At 51.0% G+C, this 26,914-nt stretch overlaps 7 protein-coding genes across 7 annotated transcripts; 3 read left to right on the top strand and 4 right to left on the bottom strand.

Annotated features, from left to right (window-relative positions):
* Nucleotides 1-19: 19 nt before the first annotated feature.
* Nucleotides 20-594, top strand: PtA15_6A329 (uncharacterized protein; the record flags this gene model as incomplete). Its single annotated transcript, XM_053170023.1, has 2 exons — nt 20-465; nt 558-594. The coding sequence occupies 2 exons, from the start codon at nt 20-22 to the stop codon at nt 592-594; spliced, it is 483 nt and encodes a 160-aa protein (XP_053021256.1).
* Nucleotides 595-929: 335 nt separating this feature from the next.
* On the bottom strand, nt 930-5,341 carry PtA15_6A328 (uncharacterized protein; the record flags this gene model as incomplete). Its single annotated transcript, XM_053170022.1, has 12 exons — nt 930-1,142; nt 1,211-1,503; nt 1,598-1,696; nt 1,781-2,087; nt 2,176-2,424; nt 2,495-2,641; nt 2,735-3,154; nt 3,236-3,531; nt 3,637-3,832; nt 3,923-4,373; nt 4,454-4,670; nt 4,756-5,341. The coding sequence occupies 12 exons, from the start codon at nt 5,339-5,341 to the stop codon at nt 930-932; spliced, it is 3,474 nt and encodes a 1,157-aa protein (XP_053021255.1).
* A 120-nt stretch (nt 5,342-5,461) lies between these two features.
* On the top strand, nt 5,462-6,288 carry PtA15_6A327 (uncharacterized protein; the record flags this gene model as incomplete). The annotated part of the gene is made up of 5 exons (XM_053170021.1): nt 5,462-5,464; nt 5,541-5,672; nt 5,783-5,887; nt 6,032-6,131; nt 6,209-6,288. 5 exons carry the CDS (start codon nt 5,462-5,464, stop codon nt 6,286-6,288), a joined length of 420 nt encoding a protein of 139 aa, XP_053021254.1.
* Nucleotides 6,289-9,930: 3,642 nt separating this feature from the next.
* On the bottom strand, nt 9,931-16,570 carry PtA15_6A326 (uncharacterized protein; the record flags this gene model as incomplete). Its single annotated transcript, XM_053170020.1, has 13 exons — nt 9,931-9,954; nt 12,133-12,297; nt 12,485-12,531; nt 12,595-12,664; nt 12,737-12,970; nt 13,055-13,491; nt 13,557-13,767; nt 13,984-14,181; nt 14,257-14,526; nt 14,598-14,891; nt 14,989-16,022; nt 16,090-16,157; nt 16,347-16,570. The coding sequence occupies 13 exons, from the start codon at nt 16,568-16,570 to the stop codon at nt 9,931-9,933; spliced, it is 3,276 nt and encodes a 1,091-aa protein (XP_053021253.1).
* Nucleotides 16,571-16,749: 179 nt separating this feature from the next.
* Nucleotides 16,750-17,995, bottom strand: PtA15_6A325 (uncharacterized protein; the record flags this gene model as incomplete). The annotated part of the gene is made up of 3 exons (XM_053170019.1): nt 16,750-17,237; nt 17,306-17,786; nt 17,849-17,995. 3 exons carry the CDS (start codon nt 17,993-17,995, stop codon nt 16,750-16,752), a joined length of 1,116 nt encoding a protein of 371 aa, XP_053021252.1.
* A 153-nt stretch (nt 17,996-18,148) lies between these two features.
* Nucleotides 18,149-19,896, top strand: PtA15_6A324 (uncharacterized protein; the record flags this gene model as incomplete). The annotated part of the gene is made up of 8 exons (XM_053170018.1): nt 18,149-18,178; nt 18,224-18,270; nt 18,343-18,541; nt 18,606-18,833; nt 18,912-19,145; nt 19,209-19,331; nt 19,404-19,720; nt 19,791-19,896. The coding sequence occupies 8 exons, from the start codon at nt 18,149-18,151 to the stop codon at nt 19,894-19,896; spliced, it is 1,284 nt and encodes a 427-aa protein (XP_053021251.1).
* A 1,084-nt stretch (nt 19,897-20,980) lies between these two features.
* PtA15_6A323 (uncharacterized protein) lies at nt 20,981-24,261 on the bottom strand (the record flags this gene model as incomplete). The annotated part of the gene is made up of 4 exons (XM_053170017.1): nt 20,981-22,181; nt 22,309-22,953; nt 23,067-23,586; nt 23,694-24,261. The coding sequence occupies 4 exons, from the start codon at nt 24,259-24,261 to the stop codon at nt 20,981-20,983; spliced, it is 2,934 nt and encodes a 977-aa protein (XP_053021250.1).
* Nucleotides 24,262-26,914: the final 2,653 nt, after the last annotated feature.

The following is a 26,914-nucleotide window of genomic DNA, read 5'->3' as shown; positions in this document are numbered from 1 at the left end:
GCATCCGACCAACTAGCGAATGTTCTGGGACAAGTCAAGCACGAGTTCGACGGTTGAGCGACAACCGAAGAACCCAAGCAGTACGGATGAAGAAGCCAAAGAACAAGGAACAGAGGGGCGACAGCAAAGGACGAAAGAAGTAGAGGAGAAGATCGCGCGAGAGGTGCAATTCCAGCGGGTGAACTCACAGATCTCTGGGAACGAGCCACTCTCATGCATGAAGAGTTTCGACAAGCTGCTCGGCTGTTATTCGGTCTCTAATCAGATCAAGTCGATCTATCGCTTCGGAAACCTCGACTACGAGCTCTGTAACCATTCCTTCCGCGACCTCAAGTTTTGTCTCAACCTGAAATATAACTTCGATAATTCGGATCCCAACAACGACCAACAAAGCTTTCAGTGGAACCTCAGGAAGGCTGAGAAGGTCTTTGAAGCTCCTAACAGTCAGGACGTCTGGGAAGCTAGGTTTGCCTTGCTGTTCCTCTCTTCAAAAATCTTGGATGGAGCGTAATTGACCGGTACCTTTCTGCTGGTTTGCTTATTCTGGGATTTCTTAGAGCCATTGTACCGTTGAACCCAACATTACCGAAATGATGATTTTTTCATTAGTTATAGCTCATGATTTGAAATAGGGGGATGATTCTATTGAGCTACATATCAATTCATCTCAAAAAACGATGTGATGCACAACTTTACATCTGTTACACTAGAAAGACCGCAATCAAACCACACATGGGACCGCCCTAGCAAACCCGCGAAACGGGCCGCGCACCTTCACATTCGACTCCTACGATGCTGATTTAGCTTGATTCAGATTTCCGTAAATTGACACATACATGCATGGTTCCCTTCGATCTGACTGTTAAAAATGCCATATTTGATAATCATAATTCGAACATGAGAGAGGACGCGAAGAGGAACAGAGGATTCTAGGAGTCGTCATCACTGTCGTCGATGAATAGTTTCCTTGACTTGACTGGTTTCCTTTTGACGCCAGATATTCCATCATCTTCATTCTCTCCTTCATCTTGCTGGTCGATCATCCCGGCAGTACGCTTGAGGACATTCACTTCGGTGGTTGGAAGCAGAGACTTGAATTTATCGGGCTCTCCATCCGTTTCGTTATCGCTAAATGTCACAAACTATCAAAAAAAATCCCATTGATGTCAGTATTTGGGTCCAAAATCAGGAGGGAAAAGAAAACACTCACTGTCGTTGAATGTTGCTGCTGTGTGGGTTTAGGCGGTTTCTTGGCCTTCCGTGGTGCTTTCTTAGTAGTTTGCTCTTCCTCACCATCAGAAGAAGCATCCAAAGCCAATTCTTCTGCCGTCAATGAAGGCGCCTTGGTGCGTCGTTTACGCTTCCTCTTCGTGAGCTCGGCCGGAGATTTCCCGTTATGATCAAGTGGATTGATCAAGAAGTGATCAATCACCTTGATATATAGATCAAGTTCACTATGGATACGAGCCCTGGGAATGATCCAACCGAGGTGACCTGGGTACTCTAAATAGGTCAACAACGTAGTATTAGTACAAGACGCAGCATCGACATTTCAAAGCGCAGCCAGGAGGGCTCTACTCGAGCAAAAACTACATACCCTCTTCGCTCTCCCAATGCAGCAACCGTAACAGCATGTGTAATTCGGCATCCCGAGCCAATGCTGTCTTGAATTCGTTATCCTCACCCGCTTCAATTCCTGAGGGAATACAAGCAAAATAGTTCACAAGGGTGTTAGTCTGCGCGTGGGTTGCGACAAGACAGATAGATTTCCAGCTCTTACGGTGGTCTTCGAACTTTTCCATGCTCGAGTCTGAAGGCCGCTTGAGCTGAGCTTTGAGCTCATCACTGGGTTCCTGATCGGGATGTTGGAGCCAGCTTTCCAGATCAACTTCTGGGGAATCCTCGTCCGTTTCATCGTTCATCAAGACAATCGCCGTCCGTGATGCTGACGCGGTCCGTAAAATATCTTGCACTTTATTAACCAAGTCTGATTTATTTTTATCGACCAGGAGACCGACAGCGACGCCTAGGCGTTGAGACCAACTCAAGCCGGGTTTGGCTTCGATTTCAGCGGGGAGTTTGGGAACCTATTCAACCAGCACCAGGTAAAGAGTGAATTTCCAAGGGTATTTCAGGGGGGCATGCTCGCAAATGCTCGCAATTAGAAGGACATACCTTGCGGCCCGTTTTAGCTTTCGATGGCATGGTGTCTGAATCATCACTGCTGCTATCAAAAGCGCGATGCCAATCTCTCATGCCGTGATCACAGAGCGCTTCTACTATCAGAAACGGCGATTCCGCCACAGACTTGAAAAATTGTTTGAGGATGTAATCGATGAACCTAAACAAGTCCGTGTAAACCGGATGCTTCGGCATAGACGACTTCTCCTCGATCATCGTGTGGAAAGTATCTAACACAGATACCTACACCAGCTCCGGGTTGCATTAGCGCTATCATCACGTGTAGGAAAGAACAAACATAAATTCTATTCACTCTGAAAAATAGTTTGTGCGCGTTGGCGCCCACGGCTTGGCGGTACATCAACTTGACGACTCTTTTCATCAATTCAGGATCTGTGAAATCTCGATAACCTCGGAGGTAGGTAATCAAAGTATTGGCTACTGCTTCATGGGCAAAGCGCTGAGGTTAGAGGTTCGGATGGAGTGCCAAAGGGAGAGAAAGGAAACTTATGAGATCAATCGATCGAGGAGATGAAAAGCAATGAGGACTCACGAGTTGGAACTTTCCAAATTCGAACTTGTGCTCAGCAAACTGAACGCCACTCCGCTCAGCCTCGAGAAAAGCTTCTTCTTCATCCTCCACCGGGTTTCTAGCTTCAACTTCATCGCCGGCTCCCTCTGGCTGGTCACCGGGGTTGACTCCTGGATGTTGTTGCTTCGACTTTCTGGCCTTCTTCTTCCGTACATACATATAATCTGTACTTCCGGCATACCGTTCAAGAATCTTTAAAAATACGAATGAGAAATGGACAATATTTTCAAGATATTTGAGTGATTGGTTGGTGTATTTCGACATCAATTTGATCACCATGTCCAGGGTATCCGCATCATAATACAATCTATTAAGAGTCACATTGGCCACATCAGTGTATTGTTCTACACCCGATGTAGTTAAACCTTCGATGACGAGCAACTAGAAAGTATAAAAAGATTCATGAGCTGTGGGCCGCCCTAAAAAAGGAGATGAGCAAGATCAAAAAAAATAGGAGTTTACTTGTTGGATAAGACACTCTACTGCGGCATGGATTTCAACGACCGGCATCGGCTTATCCTCTAGTCCGGATTGAATCTTACCAAATGCCCAAAGCATACACTCGGGTTCCATCAGGTCGGCTACTAGGTCAAAATCATGACCTGTCTCGCTCGTCGGTAAAATCCCAACCGATTTCTCTCTTTCCCTCAATTTCAAGAAACAATCCAAGAAAAACCCCAAGAGGTATAAAAGCCGGATAGCGTCCTTAGCTTTGGCCTTCTCCCTTTGTATATCTTTGAAAATCGAGAGGAAGAAGGCTACCAAAACCAGAGAACAAAAGCATAAATTTCAAACAACATTTCCGACTTCGTGTTTATATTATTTTTCCTGCGTTAAAAAAAACATTCAAAATAGCTACTGACGATTGAAACCTGATTCAATGAATTCGATCGCCACACTTCTCAAAACTTTCAAAGCATCTGGTTTGAGGGTCGTTGGTCTTCCAAACTCATCTGCCACACGATTGTTTTTCTTTTTCTGGGTTTTGCGAGCATCGAGTGCAACTTCAACTGGAGTGGTGATAGCAGTCTGACTGTGGAGATTAAATTTTCTTTGACCCTGAGTATTTTGCAATAAGAATAATCATGATAACAAACCCGGCTTAGCCTGATATTCATAGTTCGGTTGGGAAAGGGGAAAGTGCCTAACAGTCTTGACACTCAATGTAGTTCCAAAGCGAGAATGACGAGTCGCACTTTTCCTAGCCCTCGCCTTTCGAGCCTGTTCTTCATCCAAGAGAATGCTTTCAAGCTTCTTATCCGATGCTTTGACAGTAGAAATCGTCTCGCCAGCTTCATTGGTACCCACGCAGGTTTCAGCATCGATCAGATCTTCGGAATCGACACCTCGAAACAAATGATCCCAGATATCAAGCACGATCATGTTCCATTGACCAAACTCGTCAAACCGATTCGAACCATGGCTCATATGGATCAGTAAATCGAAGATCCCAAACTTGGATAGTTGTTGAATGAAATCTGATTGAAGATGTGATTCTTCAATTCCAGCACCAGAGGCCGGTTTATCGCGAAGAGCCAACAAGTTGCGGATAATATGCAGAACCAGTGATATCACATTCTCATCTCGTTCTGTCCGTTCACTGATTTCAAAGAAATGATAAATCAAATGGATGCTTTCATACGATCAATCAAAAATGATTTTGGTATTGGTTGGACTTACTTTTTAGGTTTCTGGATCACAGGGAGTAGTAATCTGAAGATGGGACCCATCGCACCAGTTCGGACGATTTCCCGCTTGTAAGATAACTGACCATCGACAAGACTCGAGAAATCGATATTGGTGGCTTGTCTTCGCTCCTCCTCATCATCAATTTCACAAGCTTCTTGCAGTTCTCGAGTAACATCGACAGGCCAAGTAAGAGCAGCTATCAGATCGGCTGGACACACGCGAGAAAAACAGCCACAAAATAATGTGATGAGCACGTCAAGTAAGATTCGTTCAGAAAGAAGAAAAACACTTACCGCATAGTAAAGAAACCCGATGATCTTTTTTATTTTCGATCTGAGCAGACAGCAGAATAGGGAGGAGATCATTTGGTACTATTTGACTGGAGTACAAGATTCGGGCCACCGTACGGTTCTCATCTTCTTCGTCCAACCTCCAAAACTTCTTCAAGTCCTTCAAACAACCCAGACATTCGTCTCCTAGTTTATAAACGCGTTCAGTCCGATATTGAGCTGGGTTTTTTTCTTGGCCTTCAATTTCAATTTCATCATCGTCGTCTTCTTCGTTGTCTTTGACCAGCACATCTTCATACCCCCCCAATGCCGACACGACCCCCAAGACAGCTGGCTCCAATACAACCCTTCGTTCTTGCCGTTTGGTCTCAATTTCCGCATTTTTCAGTTTGGCTTGAGCGGATCGTTTGATAACCATAGCGAGAGTAGAATCTAAGTTCCTGCGGTCTTTCCGGTAAGCGTGATGACAGTCGTGACGTCTCAAAGGGATTCTTGATTGGCTGGTTGATGGACGCTGGAACCTTTTACGGGCTATAAATTCGCGCTTGAAGTCGCGGGGTACCGCACGTTTCGGGTGTCCCCCGTACATAGATATCCCGGCGGTCCGGGTACGGGTTCCAGAGCTAGCCGCGCACGTCATCCCGTCTCGATCGCTTCAATCATCATCACATCACATCATATCACATCAAATCCCCCGATCTCCTCAAAGATGGTAAGCATTCCACTATGGTTTGATGAAGCTCATAAGCTTGACGGGAGGCTCACTCTCTTCTGATCTCTTGCAACAGAACTCGTATGCGATCGTTCCGCCCAACCATGTAACACCTTCGAATATCTCGACCGACGTCCACAGCAATGGTCTCGCTACTGGATCCGCCAAACTTGCTCCTCGTCATCCGCTTCAAAACAGATTGGAAAACGTTAGTCCATGCTACTGCCCTTTGAAGAAAGAGCAGGTTTGATTGTTTACTTCAATAAAAGCTCGGCTTCCTTTTTCAAAATATATTAACTGCTCGATTGGTACCAATAGTGGCAAAGCACTCAAGATAAATTCAAATTCACGATCCAAAGAGATTTGTATGGCGCTGCTTTTCCGCTTCGTCAAATGATGGAGAGAGATTTGATTCAACGAAGTGTAGGCTATGTTCTCTCCTACTGTCCTTGTAAGGAAAGATGACTTGAAATTGACTTGCCATCAAACTTCTCAATCTTTTCTGTTCATATGCTTAATATCCTTGGCATGCACGGCAAAAATGCTCGCGGAAATAAACCTTCGAAGACCACTACTCTGCCTGGACAATCGAAGCCTTCAAATCTCCATCTTGATATTTTGATGGGTCGAGATGAATTGATCGATGAGTCAAACGCCTTCCTGCCTAGTATGTCCTCGTACTGTCATCTTGCTCTCACTTCTCCGTATGAGATTAACTGTGAGAGTGTTTTGATTTAACTCTAGATATAGCAGTCGGTGCAGAGGGATCGAGCCACGATAAAACCGATTTACATTCCCAAATGGAAAAGAAATACAAAATCTGATTATCACCCCTAAAGGGTCTCGCCCAACTGGGATTGAATACAGATTGGTAAAGCTCACTGAATACAAGAATGATAGAGACAATGATGTTTGAGTCTAACAGATTGATCTGCTCCTACTAGCGATTTGCTGTCTGCTGACTGTCTACAAAAGAGAAATGAAGAAACAAGAATGGCCGGAGAGATATGGAAGATAGTCTTGATTGAGTTGAGGATTGAACTGATGAAGACAGCAAGCAAATCCACTGCCATTGCCTGATCTGGTATAAGGCGGTAGATACTGTGGCAATGTTTTCTTACACCTATAAACCTGTACTCGCACGCTATCTATTCGTAGATACGGTCTGAGAGAGTGTCGCGTACCAGCCGAGCTGTCTGGCGTAAACATGCTGCATGTGTAATTGACAAAAATCCTGCATTATCTACAAGTTGACCCTCTGAGATAGTGGGGGATAACATAAGGGGCAGGCTAATAATAGCAGGACCCCGGCAAGCCCCTACTAGACACCCTTACGTAAATTGTTTCAAAATGATTTTTTTGGTAAAAATGATACTTACCTAAACCTGTGAAACTTGTTTCAAATGGACAGTTCTGGGAATTTTTTCTTCTGGGACATACTGACGTACCCTGTTTCAATCTGGTCTTCCCTTCCAAGGGAAAAAATTTCATACTTACGTGTTTTGTTTCAATTTGTTTTTGTGCTTGAGCGTGCAAACATAGTGTGCATACACATTAGTTCCTCCCTGTCCTCTCCTGCTCCCATGTTACATTATAAGGGTTGAGGAAGGTCTGAAAGGCTTCTAAAAGTGATTTTTTGTTGATTTTAATCAATACATCAGCAACGATAACCAGAATATCAATTTTGGACTTTTCTTATCCAAAACCCCCACAAATGGCTGCAGATGTTACTTATGTAACTTGTTTCAATCCACTATGCCAAAATTTGCAAAATTGAACATACTGACGTAGTTGGTTTCAAACAGTTGGTTCTCTCCAAAAAATCAAAACTACAGCCGTTTCAAAATGGGAAATTCCCCTAACTTAGCTAATTCCCTCCTCGGGGGAGCAAAGCAACCTCCGAAGGAGGGACTTACACCCTATGTGGACCCTGCGGCCTGAGAGAATTATGACTTTTGGTGGGGACTTTTTTAGAATCACTCTCCCTCATGAGCCTCTGCACCATTTTTGAAATTGTTTACATTTCTGGGATGGCCCAAGCTGTCCCTATCTTTCTACTATTTTTTCCCATCCTCAACACCTCTTGTTGAGCTGTAATCAGAGTTGTAACATCATGGATTCCAGATTCTGTACAGTGCAACATGTGTGATACGGGATGTAGCCAACTAGATGAAGTTGCAAAAAAAGACATTTGAATGTCATTACATATCCCTAAAAATAGGACAATAGGTGGAAAGATTCTCCTTGATGTTCTGCATCTTTTGTTCCCCTACAACTCAATCACATAATGTGATGTGATGAAGCTACACAGAATTGAAAAAGGCCAAGTTCCTGATTCTCTCAGGCTGCGGGGTCCACTTAGTGTATAAGTCCCTCCTTCGGAGGGTCCCTGCGGGACGGCGTCCCCCCTCCACAAAGAGAGGGACTTAGTTAAGTTAGGAAATTACCGGGGTATCACGTAAGGGTGTCTAGTAGGGGCTTGCCGGGGTCCTATAATAGCACTCCAAAATATTGCATTTGTCTACTCCAATAATTTTGGAGTGAATATCAGTTTGCTCCAAGATCATTAGAGTAGACCAAAGCCAAATGGTCACTCCAAAAATGTGGTAAATGTTGCAGTGGACCACCCATGCACTCCAAAGATTTGGAGTGCACCATCTGTGCACTCCAATTGTTGATCCTGTTCACTCCAAAAATTTTGGAGTGCATAAAGTTTGAGTTCATCAAATGAGAGCCAGAAAAAATTGAAAATAAATTTCTTGGCCAATGCAACCAAGAACTAAAACAAGAATATAATCAGAAAACAAAAGTATTTTGTATGGATAAGGAAGCCAAACAGAAAAAAAAAGATACAAGTACTCCAGTGTTGTCAAACATGAGTCAAAAGGGACATAAAACATATCATAGGGGACGTCACAGTTGACCTTACAAGGGCCAATGAAGAAGCCTTCATTGATGGGCACCATTCCACAGATGGTACTTGGCTTGTGGATCTGGGCCTGACGGGCATGAATTTTATCAAGCCATTTCTGTCTACACTGGGTAGTGGGAGCCCAAAGGACAATGGAGGTAGCTCAATCCGTGACCCCTGGAGTCCCGTTGAGCTCTCTCCCTGGACTCGGTAAACTTGGTCAATCATGTCATCTCTTATGACCCATGCGGTGACGGCACCTCCGGATTTCGACGTCCACCATTTCCAGTCGCTATCACTTGTAACCTCTTGTAACCTTCTGTCATTGTTGGTTTGAAGAAAACCTAATTGTCATGATCATCATTTTGCAAGGGTAATCCAAACTGCAGCTATGCCTCTTTGCTTTTTTCAAAATACAAACGGTAAGCAGATCTACAGTTCCCCAGATTATGTACAATTGTTTCATGGAAAGCTGGCGGGCTGGGCATCAGCCTTGACCGGAGGCGATGAGGCTAGAGTCTCTTGGTAATACTGGGCTGAGATTTGATTTGTCGGATCAACTGGACAAACGTCCCAGGGAAGCACACTTGGCGTATTTACAAGATCTGAACAAAAGTCATGGAGGCAGGTCGTGTTGGGGTTCATCTTGATACAGATCACTACAAGCTTGATTTCTTGCCCAGACAATTCAACCAACTGTCTCATAGAGGAGAATTTAATCTTTGCCCACACACATACAGCCTGCAAAGGAGCAAGAACACTTGTGCAACGTACCCTCTCGTGATGCAGGTATCCTCCTAAGAGTCCCAAAGGTCTAGACTAGAAATAACCCCATCCCCCAACTTTCCAATTCTTCCGACTTCTCACCCTCCATTCATCATCATATTATAAAACCCACATAATTATCAATACATAGCAGCCATGTTATTGACTAAGGCCTTATTTGCACTTGAGCTCTTGAATTTTTGTCTTGTTTCAGCACTTCCAGTCTTGCACTCAAACCGTCTTGTCAAAAGAATGGAAGCTCGACTATTGGATCAGAGCAGAGAAGCCACTGGAGGTATTCCAAGTAAGTGGAATTTGTCATCCAGCATAGTTATCAACTTGGTGCAATTGTTGACTGATCTCTGATATCAATAACAGTACTCACAGTTTATTTAGATGATTCACATAGTAGAGATATTGAAAGATTTGAAGGTGAGGAAAAGCGCCCAGCAGAAAAGATTATTCACTTTGGATCTTGATGGATAACATCTGTTATGTCCAAGTTAATGGCAACTAACTCCTCATCCCACCTCATTAGCTCAGGGAGAAAGCAGTGGAAATTTTGGGAATTCAGTGGTCCCCACAAGATCTACTGAGCTGGAATCCCAGTTGATGGAATCCAATTCCAGTAAGAAATCATCTTTTTATGGCAGAATTCGGTTGCATCTAATTTTTTTTTTTTTTTTTTTTGCCTTTGACTTTCAACAAAATTAAATAGTCTGTTCTCCAATTAGATACAGAGTGGAATCAAATCAGCGTTCAAATCAACACCTGAGAGGTTGGGGAAATTTCAGAGCAGTAGATGGTTGGTGATCTGTGTAACAGTGAATGGTTATTTTCAAATCCAAGGGCCAGGATACTGACTCTTCACATAACCCATCAGCTTTCCTTCTATACTGGAGAGTACTTGTGGGTATCAACTTTCCTATCTAGCATTTTTTCCAGGCTGATATTTTAGAGATTTTTCTCATCTTGAATACTGATACAAATTGCTCATGAATCCTGTAGGCAAGAAGATACAGGATTGTGGGTGAAACCTTAGGAATCACTCGGTCACGCCCCAGTCCCCGCCGTCTGAATCCCAGGGAATGATTTTTTCAAAATACAAGTGCAAGGCCACTTCATGTTTATCACATTGTTCAGACTCAAGTATCAAGGAATTGAGGAAATGTAGATACTTCTAATTAGGTTACTCATTTTTTGATCTTTTGTTTCATTCATCTGTCACAGCATGTGTCATCTATTCCCTCAGTTTCATTAATATATTCAGCGGTGGCAGCAGCTGGAAGATCTCACTCCTCATCCTTCCAGACATGCTCCATCCTTTGTGCCTTCTCCTTAGTTGATCTCCTCAGATACTTACTAATCATTCTCACTGTTACAAGACCATCAAAAAGGATTGAATTCTTGAGAACATTGATGCCCTGATAGGCTTTGAGCCAAGTGTCTACATCCTTTTCTCTCCTTGCAGATCACTCGTTTTTTCTTGAAACAGAAGTCTCACTTTTTTTTTCCTAAAATGTGTTCCAATCCCGCTTCTGCAGCCCAATTATGAGAGGAAGCTCAATGGGGGAACATGGGCGGCCCATGCCATTGCCGTGTTTGCTGCCACCTTTCTCCTCGGCAATGGCGTTCACTGCTTCCAAGAGGGTTGGAGAAACGACTCCCATGCGTCGCCGGGACCGAATCACGACCGGGCCCGGATGAGTGCATGTGACCACGCTCCAATACACAGCCCCTGTGCAAAAGAAAGAACACGCGTGTTCCTGGGCCAGCAGCACGGGAGCACGGAAGATGGCGGCCCTGCAGCCATCCGGCGGCCGGCGGCCGACGCGTGCGGGGGGCGCCGCCAAAGCCAGCGGAGGGTTCTGGGCCGAACCGCATGCCTCGCCCGGCCAGGAAGTCCTCCGGGGCCGCCTCCGCTTGCGCGAGACGTTCTGCGGCGCAACAAATCATGGCGACTGGCGCCAGAGGCTGCAGCCAATGCGACTGGCGGCAGAGGGCTGCCCATCCCCGGCGCACATTCTTCCTCACCACATCCAGGCTGCTTGGCACCGCTCCGATCAGAGCTGCCATGACCGGCGACGAGTCCGACAAAAAAAGACTCAACACAACACGAAGCATTTTTTGGAGGAAGTACTCCGGGGCTGGGGGCCGGCGGCCAGCAGGGGCGAGCCGTCCCCGCTCGATCCATGACGGGCGCGGGGGCCGTCCCCAGCGAGCCTCCCGACGCCAGCCGGACGCCTCGCTCATGCATCCCGGCCCTTACATACACAGACAGACACAGACAAAGATACACGAGGCCGATCGAAGCCGCACTTGACCCAGACAGCCACACACAGGGGCAGCCAGACAGACATTACAAGACTACAAAAACGAGCGAACAAGAGGGATGAAAGAAGCCGCCGAGCGGGGCGAAGAAGACGGAGGCGCAGAAAGAAGGAGGGGGGAGGGGGGGTTAGTGGTGGTAGAAGGGGTGGTAGCCGGGGTGGTGGAGGTTGACGGGATGGGCGTTCGAGGGCGGGTGGTGAGGGGGCCCGGGGAGGGGGGCGCCGGGGAGGGGCAGGGGCGCGACCGGTGGCGGGGGGGGCAAGGAGTGAGAATGGAGGGGGGGATAGGGCCCGTTGTTGTTGGACAGTCCGGGATGGTGGAGATTCTGGAGCTGGAGCTGGTGGTGCTGGTGGTGCTGGAGCTGGTGATGATGGGGATGGTGGGGATGGGGGTGGGTTGGATGGTGGTGGGGGGGAAGGGAGGCCGGGTGGGGATGGTGTGCGAGCGGGTGTTGCGGGTGGGGAGGATGGTGGGGGTTGGCGGGCGGGGAGGCGAAGGAGTGGGCGGGGGCGGGGGACGATGAGGAGGAGGAGGGGACGGGCGCGGGGCTAGGAGAGTGATTGAGCGGGCTTCCGGCGGGCAACGGGCCTTGCTGCTGCTGATGGTGGGGATGGTGGTGGTGGTGGTGGAGCTGGCTGGCGTTGAGGCTGAGGTTGGCGACGGAGAGCGGGCGCTGTTTGAGGCGGAGCTGGAGCACCTTGGCGTCGGCGGCGAAGATGATCTGGGGCCGACAGCTGAGGGCGAGCGAGTTGATGGACGGGGTGTTGAGCCCGGCGGCGCCTGTCTGTGGGCCATGGCCGCGCTTGCCCTGCTGGTGCTGCAGCTCCTGTTGCCGGGCGGCGGCGGCGGCTAGGAGAGGGGCGGAGATCGACGGCGGCGACTCTGAAAACAAATGCCTGCCACCGCGTCCCCCCGGTCAGCTTCTCTCCTCCTCCATACTCCAGAAGCTCGACTTACCGCAGGTTGGGCCCCGGGATCACTTGGACTAACAGGCCCGTGTCCACGTGGCGTACTTCGATAAAGCTCGGGTCGAACGCCAGGACGAACGGGTAATGGAGCGCTGGAGCAAACACCAGGAAAATGAGCAGGCTGCGGCTGAAAACGGATGGGCGAGGAAGCTTACCGAACGCGGTGGGATTGCCTTCCCATTGGATGATCCAATCGAACCTAGCCCTCCACCCGCTCTTAGTCACCTAGACAAAAACAGAAAGACTGAGCAGGCAAAAGAAGCCAGAGAGAGAGAGAGAGAGGGAGAGCAGACGGACATAAAACGCGAATTCCTCGTAGCAGAGCAGGAACTCAGCCTCGATGCGGTAGATAGCGATCGGCTTGACGGCCTCTCTGCGCGCGATGAAGTCCAGCGAATGGTCGGCCGGGTCGAGCAGCCCCAGGACGTCGAGGGTCTCCAGGTTGACGATCTCGAAGCCCTTTTGGCAGCCGATGCAGAGCTTCGATTTCAGGAAATGCACCGAGCTCGACACCGTCGGGATGTAAAACTCCTACACACACACACACACACACACAGGAGTGAGGATCATTGCGAGAGATTGTGGGAGAGAGAGAGGGAGGGAGAGAAGACGGACCTTGTACACTTTCAGCGCATCGTTGTTAGCAGGGATGATCTTCCGGAAGGCCGGCTTAGGCCTCGGCCGGACGTTGATCTGGTGGTTGAGGTTCTCGGCCGGCTCGAGAGTTTTGATGGTGCTCGAGACGCTCCCGGCCTTGACGACGCAGACGAGCTTGCGTCCGAGACAGTCGCCGACCTTGAAGAAGGAGGCGTTCGAGGAGACCTTGCGGGCCCGCTTGGCCGCCCCCGCCGCATCGCTTGGGTCGAGCGTGTCCATCCAGAAGGTCATCACTACCTTGTCCGCTAGCACCAGCAGGATCCCGTGCTCTTCTATGATCTCCACTTGCGTCACGTTCTCCACTTGGATCACTTGCACCGGCGCCCGTGTGGGGTCCGAGGTCATCGCGACATAGACCCCCACATCGTTCCCGAATATCAGTCGGTTCCCATTATCTACAACAAGAATCATCAAAAAATGAGTTGTCCAGTGTCATGACTCTCAACAACATCAAACATACCATAGGGGACGGCACAGTTGACCTTATAAGGGCCGACGAAGAAGCCTTCGTTGAGGGGCACCATCTCGAAGATGGTGTTTTGCTCGCGGATCTGGGCCTGACGGGCATGGATTTTATCGAGCCATTTCTGTCTGGACTGGGTAGTGGGCGCCCAAAGGACGATCGAGTAGCCTCTGCGGCCGAGCTGGTTGATCGTCATCGAGAAGCCGGCCTTGTTGTGAGCCGCCGAGGGCACGACGACGCCGGTAGCACCGCCGCCGCCGCCGCTGCCGCTGCCGCCGCCCATGATGCTCGTCGGCCCGACGCCTTTGCCCTTATCCGACCCGCTGTTCCGGGTCATCAGCGACTTCTTGCTCGAGCCGACCATCCCCCGTCCCCCGCTCCCAGCCCCCCCACCCCCCTCCTCTTGACTCGCCACCCCGGTCACCGTCAGGAGCTCTAATGGGATCGGCTTCCGGTACACCTTCAGTTGATCGGTCTTGTTCGAGTGTTTGTGTTTGACCATCAGCAGGGCGTGGTCGAACAGGTAGACTTGCAGTTCGGCACTGTCGCTCCCACTCCCGCCTCTCTTCTTGAGCTGCCCCTTGTAGATTAGCTCTCGACCTTCTTCTCTTAACCGGAGATCCTGTTCAAAGATGAGACAGGAGACAATTAAAAAAACTTATTATACGAGACGAGAGAGATGGTGGAGGATACTGACGACAGCTTCGCCCTGTCTAAACACGAGTTGTTGGTCGAGCTGAGCCAGATTGAATCGGTTTTCGCTCTTGCCGGTCTCGATGTTCACTTTGGCGAGCAGGTCGCGGATCATCTTGACCACTTTAGGAATCTCCGTCTTGTCGATGTGGTCCTCGGGCGTGTACTTGAGCACGACCTCGAGCAGCAAGGGGTACCGGGCCAGCCGAGTGGTCGGCTTAGTCAGATAGGCATTCAGCTCCAACTTGCGTGATTCAGGCAGTCGCTCTGCTTCCTGTGATGTCAAGATCCGGTGTCAAGATCCGCACACATGGCCAACAGAGCCAGAGAAACCAAATGACGCACATCGACAAACTTAGCGAAAGCAGGGTTCGCCGCCTTCTCGCGCTCGAACTCGTATTTGCCGTACAACTGATGAGCGCCGTACTTGACGAAGGGGGAGAAGTGGGGGACGAGTTCGAGGTAGATGTCGGCGATGTGGGGGACGAGGTGGGCGGACTTCTGGCGCTTGGAGAGCAGCTCGCAGAGGCGCGAGTTGACCGAGAGGACCTCGAGCACGTTCCAGAACACCTGGCTCAGGAAGTCTTGGCGGCGCGCTTCGGGGATGATCGTCGAGGCTTGGAGCGGCTTGATCCACACCTGGATAGATCGAGAGCAGGCTGTTGTTAATATCTCCTCTCGAGACGACGGATGTCAACAAGCTTAAAGAGAGAGAGAGAGAGAGAGAGGGACGGACATCACGCAGGTACTCGAGATCTCGGACGAAGTCCCGTTCGGTGTAGATGCATTCGTTGATCGCCTCCTGGCGCTTCTTCTCGGTGTCGTTGACGGAGTCGACGACCTCCTGGGGGACGGAGTGGATCCAGAGGGTGCCAGGTTCTTTGAGGTCGCTGAGGGATTCGGTGGACAGGCTGCGCTGGAGGCCGGGTTTCGGCTTGAGGTTGAGCCGGGCCTGCTGTTCGAGCCGGCGGGGACAGGCGATCGAGTAGCAGAGCCGGTCCCTCGTGCAGGTGGGGGAGTAGCAGTCGGTGAGCAGGGTGAACACCCCGCAGGGGAGCACGTCTTCCTCCTCCTCCTCCTCCGTCACCCCGCCCTCCTCCTCCTGGGCCTCTTCCTCGTCCAGCCCGTCGGGTGGCTCTGACTGGGCCTCTGAGATGGGCCGCTGGAGGGGGCCGTCGTGGTGCTGGCTAGCAGCCGGGAAGGAGTTGGGCAGGGTGCCTCTGAACTGGTAGAGTTCGTGGTGGCTGTCGCGCAGCCGGTGGTCGTAGGTGACGTCGTGGAAGAACTTTTGCGAGTCGAGGGCCCGGCCTAGGAGGAGGGCGAGGTTGCGGTCGGTGGTCTTGATGATGTAGGCGATCTTGTCGACGGCTTCGCGGCCGTCGAAGCACTCGGTGTACGTCAGCCCGTCCTTGGTGCGCTCGGCAAGCAAGATCCGGCTGCGGAAGGCCTCGGCGACCCGGCTGAGCAGGGCGGGGTAGACGATGGGTGGGCGGGAGGAGCCTGGTTGTTGTTGCTGTGGCTGTGGTTGTGGTTGGCGGGGGCGGGAGGAGGGTCCGCTGGAGAAGCTGAAGGAGCGGTCGGTGGCGCTGCTCGGCTTGGGCTGGGTGGGCAGGACGCGGACGGATTCTGAGGATTTGCGGGGGCGGATGAGGTGGGGAGAGAGTTGGCCTGGCTGGTGATCGGAGTGGATGGGGGACATGCCGGCATAGAGGGAGTGGCGGTCGAGGTCGACGGATGGTTTTCGGGTGATGGAGTCGGAGTGGGAGAAGTCTGCTAAATCCACAGTCAGAAGGGTATGTGTATGTGTGTGTGTGTGGATGTAGAGAGACTGACTGACCTGATAGGGGCCCTGGCTGGTCGAATCCTTGGTAGATGGTGCTCTCCTGGATTGAGCCGAGGCCGGTGCTGTCGGAGTCGAAGGAGGGTGTGGCCTGTGGCTTGTGGCTGTAGTTTCTTGGGAGTATGAGCTGTGGGTGTTGTTGTTGTTGGTGGTTGTTGTTGTTGATTGAGTGGCGGGCTGATGCGAATGAGTGAGAGCGGCTGCTGCTGCTGCTGCTCGGGATGGTTGAGGTGCGTTCGGGTGCGAGGAGTGACTGTGCTCTGCTTGGGCCTGGGTAGATGTGCGTTCGTTGCGAGCTGAGCTGGGGGTGGTAGTAGTGGGGCTGAGGCTGGGTGTGCTGAGGATAGCTGTAGTTGTAGCTGTTCTGATTGTTGTTCTGGTGATTGTTCTGGTGATTGTTCTGGTTCTGGCGGGGGTTGTCTGGGAAGATGTCGTCGAATGCCGTCGATCGTTTCTCGGCAGTCGTCCGAATCGCCATCGTGGCGGGCAGAGTGGCAAGAACGGAGGAAGCGCAAGAAGAGAGAAAGTGCCAGCGGGTGATCCCCACTGGCCCTGTCCACGCCCTGTCACAGCCCCTTCACAGCACCCTCAGTACACTCTCTCACACTAAGTACACACATCAACATGTAATAAATTGCATCTCAAAGGTTTTTTACATTAGGAGGAGGAGGGGTAGAACTGGCTGGGCTGGATCCCGCGCCCGAGAGCGAACGGCTGGGCCGGGCCGAACTGGTCCGGCCCAGCCGGCGGGGAGCCCATGGGGAGAGAGGCGAGGTAGGCCGGATGGGTGCGGGCCTGGGCGGCGAGCGGGGCATATCCGCCGATCGGGACCGGCGGCGGCGGCGGCGGCTGGAAGAGATTGCCGGCACTGCCGCCGCCGCCGCCGCCACCCGGTGGGGGTGCGGATGCGGGGGTGGACGGGCGTTGCTGGCTGAAGGGATGGGAAGAGGGATAGAGCTTGCGGCTGGCCCCACCAGCCCCCTCGCCCCCTGCATGGTGCTGGTGATGCGGGGCAGGGGACGGGCCGGGGGGGGGCTGGCCCGGACTGCCGGCGCGCTCGCCGGCCGGCTTCTCGTATCCGCCCGGCACGGAGGGGTGGTAGGGCGCGGGCGAGAAGGCGGAGTGGGGCTGCTGCTGGTAGGCTCCTGTTCCCGGCAGGAGTGCGTGTCAGAGACAAGACGGCGATCGTGCGTGGAGTGGGGAAGAGTCTTACCAGGATGGTGCTCGCCCTTGCGCTCGGGTGCTTGGGAGGAGGGCGTGGTGGACATGTGGCGTGGGATCGGGTGGGGCGCGCTGGGCGGCGAGATGCCGGCGGGGTGCTGGAAGTGTGTGAGGTTGGGGGGAGGGGGGAAGATGGCCGGCTTGATCTCGCCGTGTGGGTGCTGGAGGTGGGCAGGATGGTGGACTGGGGGATAGGCGGGGTTGGTCGGACGGGCGCCTTGGGAGGGGAGTCTGGTCGGCCGACTGGCGGGCTGGTCGCCGTCCTGGGGATGCAGATGGTGGTGGTGCTGGTGGTGGTGTCGGTCGGGGGGCTGGATGAGTGGGCGGGAAGGGAGCTGGGAGCTGGCTGTTGGGCTGGTGCTCAGGCTGGCGGGTGTATGTAGGATGGGGTGGATGGGGGTGACCCCCCTGTAGTACTCGGCTGATCGCTGGGAGACGTGGTAGGAGGCTGTTGCGTAGTCCCACTGCGGGCCCTGGGGGATGGGAGGTGTGGTCAGTGTTGTGTGGGGGGCTGGGTGCGGGTGAGTGCGCTTGCCCTGGTGCGTCTGCCGTGGAGGAGGGCGCTGTTCCAGCTGCTGCAGCTCCGGATCGCCTTCGTCCGCCGGTCGAGTCCATGGGGGTTGGCTGTTGCTGGTGGGTGTTCGGCGATGAGCTCGGCTGCCGGACGCTTGACTCCGACCATCTTCTGGTTGAGTTTCAGTGATCGGCTGGAGAAGGAGAAGGAGGAGAAGAGGAAGTGGAAGTGGGGGATGCCCCGGGGGACGCCCCGAGGAAGCCTACACACCGCCGAATCCGATCGCTGGGGCTGAGCACAGCCACCCACGGCACCACCACGATGGCCTTCAGACTGGCGCCGATCCCACCCGCAGAAGAAGAAGAAGAAGATCAAGAAGAACAACAACCCACCCAGCCAGCCCACGACTCATTCAACGCAGCCCTCTTCCTCTTCGGCCTGCTGTCAGTCCCACCCCCACACCCAACCGAAACACACTCACTCACACACTGACACCCCCACCCCCACCCCCGCAGGAACAATGTCCTCTACGTCATCATCATCGCTGCCGCACTCGACCTCGTCCCCCCCGACGTCCCCACAGGCCTCATCCTCCTCGCCGACATCACCCCCGCACTGCTCGTCAAGATCGTCTGGCCCTACCTCCTCCGCGGGGCCATCCAGTACCCGCAACGCATCCTGAGCTGCTCGGCCCTCAGCTTCCTCGGCATCATCGTACGCACAAACACTCCACCACCACCACCTCAAACACTGAATCACTCAAATCTCCTCTCCACAGACCATCGCCCTCTTCTCCGCCGTGCCCATCAGACTCCTCGGCATCGCCCTCGCCAGCCTCGCCTCCGGGCTCGGCGAGATGACCTTCCTGCAGCTCTCCACCCGCTACCCTGGCCGCCCCGGGCTCAGCTGGTTCGCCTCCGGGACAGGCGCCGCGGGCGTCGCCGGCGCAGCCCTCTGGTGGCTGCTCCGCCATCTCGGCCTCCCCACCGCCCTCGCCATCAGCTCAGTTGAGTCTCCCTCTCTCTCTCTCTCTCTCTCTCTCCGTCCTACACACACACACCAATTGATCAACTTTATATAACAGGTCCTGCCCATCTGCCTCTCCCTCACCTACTTCTTCCTCCTCCCCCCGCCAAGCCAAGCAGCATCCCCCCACCTCGACGCAGGCTACGCCGTCGTGCCCGACACCGACCGCCCCGACGCCCCCCCGCTCAAGCCCCCCGAAGAACTCGCCCTGCCCGACAAACTCCGCCTCGCCAGGCCGCTCCTCATCCCCTACATGCTGCCCCTCTTCGCCGTCTACTTTGCCGAATACACCGTAGGAGCCACTCCTAAATAAACTGCCCCGACGCCGGCTGACGACTGCTTTCTTCGGGCCCAGATCAACACCGGAGTCGCACCCACGCTCCTCTACCCCCCTCCGAAACCCCAAGCCCATCCAGTCTTCTCCCTCGTCTTCAAAAGCCTGCGAGACTACTACCCGTTCTGGCAGCTGACCTACCAGGTTGAGTCTACTTCAGCCTTCTCTGGGGTGTTGGATGATCCCTTGACTCACCCCCACCCCCGTCCGGCGCAGATCTTTGTCTTTTTCTCGCGCTCGTCCATGGCCATCTTCCGATTCCCGGCCCTGCCCCGGAGGCTGATCCCCATGCCCAGTCTGCTCCAGCTCCTGATCCTCGGCACGCTCGTGCTCGAGGCCTCCTCGGCCATCCTCACCCGGATCGTGTCCGTCGACTGGATCTACCCCCTCGTCTTTGCCCTCATCTCGCTCGAGGGCGTCTGCGGCGGCCTGGCCTACGTCAGTGCGTACTACTGGCTGGGCAGGGACGGCCACCATCTCGACCACGAGAAGGAGTTCAGGATCGCCTGTGTCGGCTTTGCCGATACCTTTGGGTCCGTCCTCTGCTCCCATATCCGAACCCCCCCTCATCGCCCCATCCGGCTAATCCAACCCTTCATTCAGGATCCTCTTGGCTTCCCTCTTCAGTTCCTGGCTAGAACCCAGGCTGTGTGCCATCCAGGTCTCCCATGGCCGAACACTGTGTCGAGAAGTTGGAGCTAACCATTAGAACTCAACGAGCCAAAACATCAGAACTCCTCCGCCAAAAACAAGCCCTGCCTCGTTCTTCGCCATTCATTCTGCATCACATCCTCTCACATAGAAAACCTCACTCTACAATCTTGCATCAACCAGCACGCTTTCTACTCGTTTTTTTTTCTTCTTCTGTAATCATATGTACCTATACCCACTTACATGCACTGCTCATCTAGGATAGTATAGAACTGTTGTATTGTTTCATCTTCAACGTGCCAAATTTGCATTTTTATGTTATTTTTGGCTGTCAGGCTTGGTGCTGCGTCGACGACTGCTGATGCTCAGCATCTGTAGTGCGTACAATCCACATCCTCAGCACAACTGTGGGGCCCTCAATAGGATGGTCCACATCGCAGACGACTCTGTCACTACTTTTTAGCGGAACACCGGACAAGATCTCTACATATTTTTGTGATTTGGATGGGGGCCTGGAGGGACATTCGACTTTCTTGTTTAGGACCACCATGAATGGTTCTGCTCCATCCCGCATTACACCACGTGCGCTACACAAAATCCAACACTCCCAATGTGACAGCAATGGCTGTAGATCAAAGAAAAGGGGTGAAGAGGCGGGAGAATAGTACAGAGATAAGGCCATGACGGGAGATGAAAACCAGAGGAAAAAGGGGCGAGGAAGAGTGCGCGAGAGGGATTGTGAACAAGTGCCCACCAACAATCCTCTCAGGCCGCGGGGTCCGCATAGCCTGTGAGTGCCTCCCTCCGATCGGCGCAATGCGCCGCCACCCTAAAAGGTAGGGGGAGGTACTTGTGGAGAGAACCCCTGGCTTGGATGCCTGGAGGACGTATCTGTTATTTTTGCTCACCACACGAGATTAAAAATGGACTCAACTTCTGAAAGCGCGGTGAAAGAGACAAATGGCTTGCTTGGATGTATATAAACATGAATATGTAAAAGTGAAGAACTCTATAATACGATTAATGGTTTTTTTTTTAATTTACTCTTATGAGTAAGACTGAATCAACTTCTTGATTATGTTTCTTTCTAAGGAATCAATAAAAGAGAGATGATTAGAACGTAAGGAGTGGGAGGCTGGGGATTAGCGTTTGGAAGAAGAATTGGTAGGCGTCCGAGTAGCCAAGAGTTCTTCCCGACGCCTGCGGATAGCTTCTTCTCTACTCTGTCTGAGCGCCTGTTCCCAAGCGCTTTCGAGACGATAAGGACTTGACGAGAGGTTCTGCCTCTCCCGTTCTCTCTGCTCTCTCCTCCGTTCGTCGCGCTCCTCCTGTTCCTGCTCCTGCTTGTCGGGCTGCCGGCGCTCGTCTCTCTCAGTGACAGCCACAAGATTCTGAAGGTGATGATGATGATGCTGTGGGCTGTGGTATTCGAGGTCTTTGGAGTAGGAATCGTCAGACTGTCCTCCGCGAGCTGGGTTCCCGCCTTGATCGTCGAGCTTGTTTTCGTCCTCTTTCTCCTTGCCTTTACTGCCAGGCCCTCGGCGATCTTCGGCGGAAGAACTACGCTGGCTGGTGGAAGAGGAGGAAGAGGGGCTAGCGGACCTGGACGCGGAAACGAGCAAGCGGTTCTTGATCCTGTTCATCAGCTTCTCGCCGCTGGGTGAGCTGATCATCACCTTCGAGCTCGGGCGGCTGCCCGACCCAGCCGGCTCCTTCAACATCCGCTGCGGAAGCGGGCCTCCCTTGAGCATCCGTGGCGTCGCCCCAAACGACCGGCTCTTCAACTCCTCCCCCTCCGAGTCAGACCCTGACTTCTTCTTCTTCCGCCGCTGTTGTTGTAGACTCGATGATCGCTTCGCCGGTAGTTTTAGCTGCAACGCTTCCGATGGATCCTCATCTTCTTCATTCACTTCACTCATCGAACCTTCTGCTTGATCCTTTTCAAACTCTCTCTTGTCGTGCTCTTGCTCCAAAGATTTCGTCTCGCTGGGATGCGCTGGTTCTGGGAGATGGTGACTGAGCCGTCCAAAACCGACGAGAGTCCAGGCTTCTTCATAGATTCGAAGCAAGCTCCAAAGGTAACTTGCACTGAAGACCACGAAACTCAGTGAGTGGTTCAAGACTACGAACAGGTCGGGAAGCCGGGCGGGAGGCTTGATCAACTGTTCTGAAAGATGGATACCAATCATCGCAAGGTAAATGGACATGATCCCCAGCGAGACCAGGTTTCCGGTTGATCGTTTAATCAACTTCAATGGGCTATAACCAATTAAATGGTTGTATGATATGATCGAGACCATGTACTGAACTCCTAGTTGTTCCCGTTTCAAGAGTGGCCACATGCTATATTGGGTTTCAAGTAACATCACGCAAAGGAAAAAAATAAGACAAAGATGATTAGCCTATCTTCAAATTCAACCAGTTTGAGGGTGATGAAGACAAAGAAGAGAGAAACAAACCTTGAGCGCACCTAAAAACCGATACATTACTGATCAAACAGATGATATCCCAGTCCTGCCAGTTGACAAGTTGTCCTCGCTTGCGATTTCTATGGTGTCGGGAAAGGATTAAGAGGAGGGGCAAGACGGGCAACAGGATACTTTTCTCGTGTACTTGAAACGAAAACAAATAGAATCCGATCGACGAATTGTAGAGTGCCAGTGGAAGAAGTTCGACCGTTTTCGGGATAGGATTTGATGGATCTGATGTAAGTAAAGAGACCTTGGAGGACGATGAGGATGATGACGATATTGAGGGTGGGCTTGGGTTCAATTTCCAACTCAGGATGGTCAAGAGTAGGATCACCGGAAGGACTGCCCCTAGGGTAAAGAGGAGTGCAATGTTGGCGAGAGTCTTGACGGAGGCCAGAGTACGGACTTTTATGAACAGGTTCAAGGTACACCAAAAGTTACCAACTTTATCTTCAAACAGGCCTCGACCGATTGGGAAGATCCGCTGGATTACTTGGATGATAGCTAGGGGGAAATCTGAATTGAATATGAACGGTGCAAATAGTAGTATCGTTGAACCCGTTGAGATAAGCGCCAGGCGCGTAAATAGCTTTGTACCACGTGGATGACCAAGATATAAACATTTTCCGAAAAGATACGCAAATCTAGATATATGCGCGCGAATAAAAGGATTGATCAGCATGCTTGATCATTTTTTCTGTGGTATAATGATCAATTGAATCACAGAACCTGTCGCAGGTATCAAATCGAGACTGACATGGCAGGTGAATAATATAAAGCCATCTGTTTGAATGCTAAGCTACAGACAAACATGACAGCACCCAGAAGATCATGACCACCATAGAAGCACGTCACACTAGCCAGAGTGAGACCAAGCATGATCGAGTTGAATTGGAAGTGACCATTATCGATGAGGATTAGATTGGGATTGAGAAGGACGACTAGAACTGAATACATCGCGCCAAGCCAAAGCCCATTAGAGAGCCTGGGAGGATTTGATGTGTGAGAGAGATGGTTTGATGTGTCGAGTGAGGAGGAGTTGAAAGTAAAGGTTTTGAAATGATAGATGAGTACGATGGGGATCCAGAGCAATAGTTCGCTGGCTAGTACGGAGGATCGTAAGAAAAGCTTCAGTTGTTGATGTAGTTCTTCTCCCCAACCGTTTGGATGATTTGAGGGTGGTCGAAGGAGGACAAAGGCTGGATCGACCAGTCTTGCTAGATAGCCTAGCACCAGCGAGTGGTACGCCGTCAAAGGAGGATAGTCTAATCCCCAATCTTGCGGACGGAAAAGGTAATTATTAGCAGACAATTACTTTTGATTCGGATGGGTTTTCATTTTTGGAAGAGAGAGAGAAAGAGAGAGAGAGTTAGAGCACACATACATTGGAGATCAAATGAATACCATTGTTTGAGTTTCAGTTGGACGGTAAGTGCCATCCAGTGCCTCTGAGCCTCCAGATCGCCAAATAAGGGAGGGGAACGATGACCGCTGTAGTGTCCCAAGCCGACCAGGGATTTCCATAAAAGGATAAAGAGGATCGAGTATAATATGATCGATGACCTGGATTGACCGGATTTGATGAGTGTGCCGATCGTCTTCCTGATTGGAGATTGGGCACCATAACTTGCGATCGCCAGTCTCTGTTGTTCATGGTAGTTCGAGGGTGTCGACGATGGGTCTGAGCTTCTGATCTGTTTCAAGAGGCTCGAATATGTTTCTGAGCTGGTGATGTTAGTCAGGACGGTGGAAGAGGTTGAGTAGGTTGACAGTCGGCGTTGATGGGTGGTTGCTGGAGTGGTGCTATTGTCAACTTGGTGCCTCGATCGGAGTCTCAAGGCTGAGGCGGGTTGCAGTTGATGTTTGGATTGATGGCGCTTCGGTTGCTGCTGATGGCTGGCATGGTCGGCTGGGTTAGGAAAGCGAGAAGAAGACGAGGAAGAGGACGACATGACTCGATTGGATGGTTTGGTGGAGAGAGAATAAGGACGAGGAAGTGGATACAACTGTGGTGCCTCCGATGTTGTAAAACCCGCAGCAGGGCTCAATCATTAGGCCACCCGCAACTCGAACGGAAACATGGTGCCCCACATGTTCCACAACCCAATCGCTGGCTGAAGTACACACCTACCCGCAGAAAATGCACAAAATACTTGTTGCATTGCGCCGGCCGGAGGGAAGGACTTACGGGCTGCGTGGGCCTCACGGCCTGGGTGGGCACTTTTTCACAATCACTCTACTCATTTGTTCTTTAATTTCCTCTTGTTTAATTCTCATGTCCATGATGGCCCAACCTATCCCTATCTCTGTTCTATTTTCACGCATCCTTTCCTTGATCTTGTCCAATCATCTATGTAACATTGTGAGTTTTAGTTTCTATGGAGTGCACGCTGCGGAGGAAGCAGGCACAATGGAAGTCACAAAGAATGATGCTGAGTGCTGCTCAAGCCCCCAAAAAATCGGGCAAGTTGTGAGCCAAGGTTATCGAACATTGCGCCCATTTTCTTTCCCCAGACCTTAGCCACCAGAGCAGACAGGGGGCCATTAAAAATGATTGAAAAATGGTACATAGTCCTACATAGTTTCCTTATAATTCTCTCTGGCCGCAGGGTTGACATAAAACGCAAGTCCCTCCTTCGGAGTGTCCCTGCGGGACGGCGTCCCCCCTCCAATAAAGGGACTTTCAGGCCATTGTGATAATACTCCCATGTAATTACAACAAGCGACACCACTGGCCTACGCAGCAGCACTCTGATGTACACTCTATATATCACCGGCAAGGTGAACTCGGTCAAGTCCGAGTCTGCAAGGTTTGCCACAACAATTAATTCTGCCATTAGCTCCCGCGCGTAGTTTGGTCTTCCGAGATGGTTCTTCCCAATGTCCGGCTGGGTGCTTTCGCAGTCTGCATGTGTTGTTGTTTGATAGGGATATCAGCCACATTTCCAGGAAACCTGGATCATGAACTGTGGACATTTCCGCCGGAAGAAGCAGAGCCCCATTCAGTTGAACGTTTCCTCGCGTTGGCTGCTCCCATCACCACAAGGCGGTGGACTGCCGCCGAACTAGGCCTGGAATCGGAATACCCACATCAGGGATTACTACATGAAACAGGACAACCCTCACAATCTTTCTCCGCTCGGAGTCCAAGTCCGAGTTTGTTGCAAGATGGTTTGCCAGCCCCGCAAGAAGTGCCAGGAACAAACAAGCGCAAATATCACCAACTGCCAGTACAAATTTCTGGCTCGGGTTCAACTTCAAACCCCCAGGCTCTGGTATCGGGCTATGGAGGCCATTTGAATTCTTATGAGCTGCAATTGAGTACGTCAGGTTCATGTTACACGCTGTGTCTTTCTTTATGACAAAGGAAACTGAGCCTGGGGATTTGATTGCACCGAATCTTTTAGCATGCGGCGAAGCTAATCAGGGCCAGATTACCCATGTTTTTAGCTCTGAGAAATCATTCAAACGCAAAACACTCGAGTCAGAGTCGGACGGATTGAATGATTTGGTACAAGACAAAGATTATCGAGTGGCATCCAACATGAATGTATATTTTCATGATGCAAAGATTACTATGCGAAGAAAGAGCAAGCGTCCAACCTGTATTGGCCTTGATGGCCGGCTGCGTGAGCCATTGCTCAGAGATTTCTATTTTTTCTTCAGGGTTCAGCTGGGTTGTGCTGAGGATGAAGATGTGTATGAAGAATTCTCAATCTTGGAAAGAAGTCGGGCAAGTTTTCCTCCTCCAGTGCTCACCAGGGAAATTTCTAATCGAAAAAAGCGGCATATCACCTCATTTTACAAGTTTCTGGTTGGATGGGCATATGAATTGTATGAACAACTCTTGAACAAATTTAACATGCCAGTGCATACTTACAAGAAACATCAAAAAGGTTTCTTCCAATGGCTTCAAGATGAAGTAATTTTCCCATCTAAAAAGACTAGCAATTTATTTTTTGAAGAACTGGCAGATTCAATATGGAGTTTGGAACAAGGCAGTCCTGACAGTGGAGGTGGGCCAGCAGGCGTGGCTAAAACAATTGTTATCAGACTTTTATCCCAAAAATTTGACCTGGGTACATGTGACAATGCCATTGGGACTGCCTCTGAATTACTAAAAATATATCTAGAAGAAAAGAAAAGTGAGATATTTGATCTTGATTTTCTTCTCTTCTCTTGATGAGGAATACTAATGCATAACAAAATCCAAATCATGAACACTTTGATATCTGTCTTATATCCACCTGGATGCATGGCAATTGAACAGTTGACTATTCATCAATCAGTAAGCTCTTGGGAACCATTCAAGAGCCAGTACTACAACTGGAAATTAATCCCTATTTTCAAAAAACCTTCTCATATATATCAGATATGACTTTGCCAGGAGGAATTTTTCCAGGAGAAAAAGTTTATTTCAACACTTTTCTTAAACAATACAAGTATTTGAAACCCTGTTTATCACATCTTGAAGATGAATTTGATAAGATAGAAAGAAAATCTGGAACACGCCCAAAAGTTCAAGGTTGTAGTATAACTACCCATCCAAGATTTCCAATAGCTATGTTATTCAAGAATGAATCAGTGGGTTGGGGAGTTCTCAGG

Source organism: Puccinia triticina, chromosome 6A (assembly GCF_026914185.1).
Source record: "Puccinia triticina chromosome 6A, complete sequence".
Classification (NCBI taxonomy): Eukaryota; Fungi; Basidiomycota; class Pucciniomycetes; order Pucciniales; family Pucciniaceae; genus Puccinia; species Puccinia triticina.
Note: the sequence above shows the minus strand (reverse complement) of the source record. Positions and strands in the feature narration are given on the sequence as shown.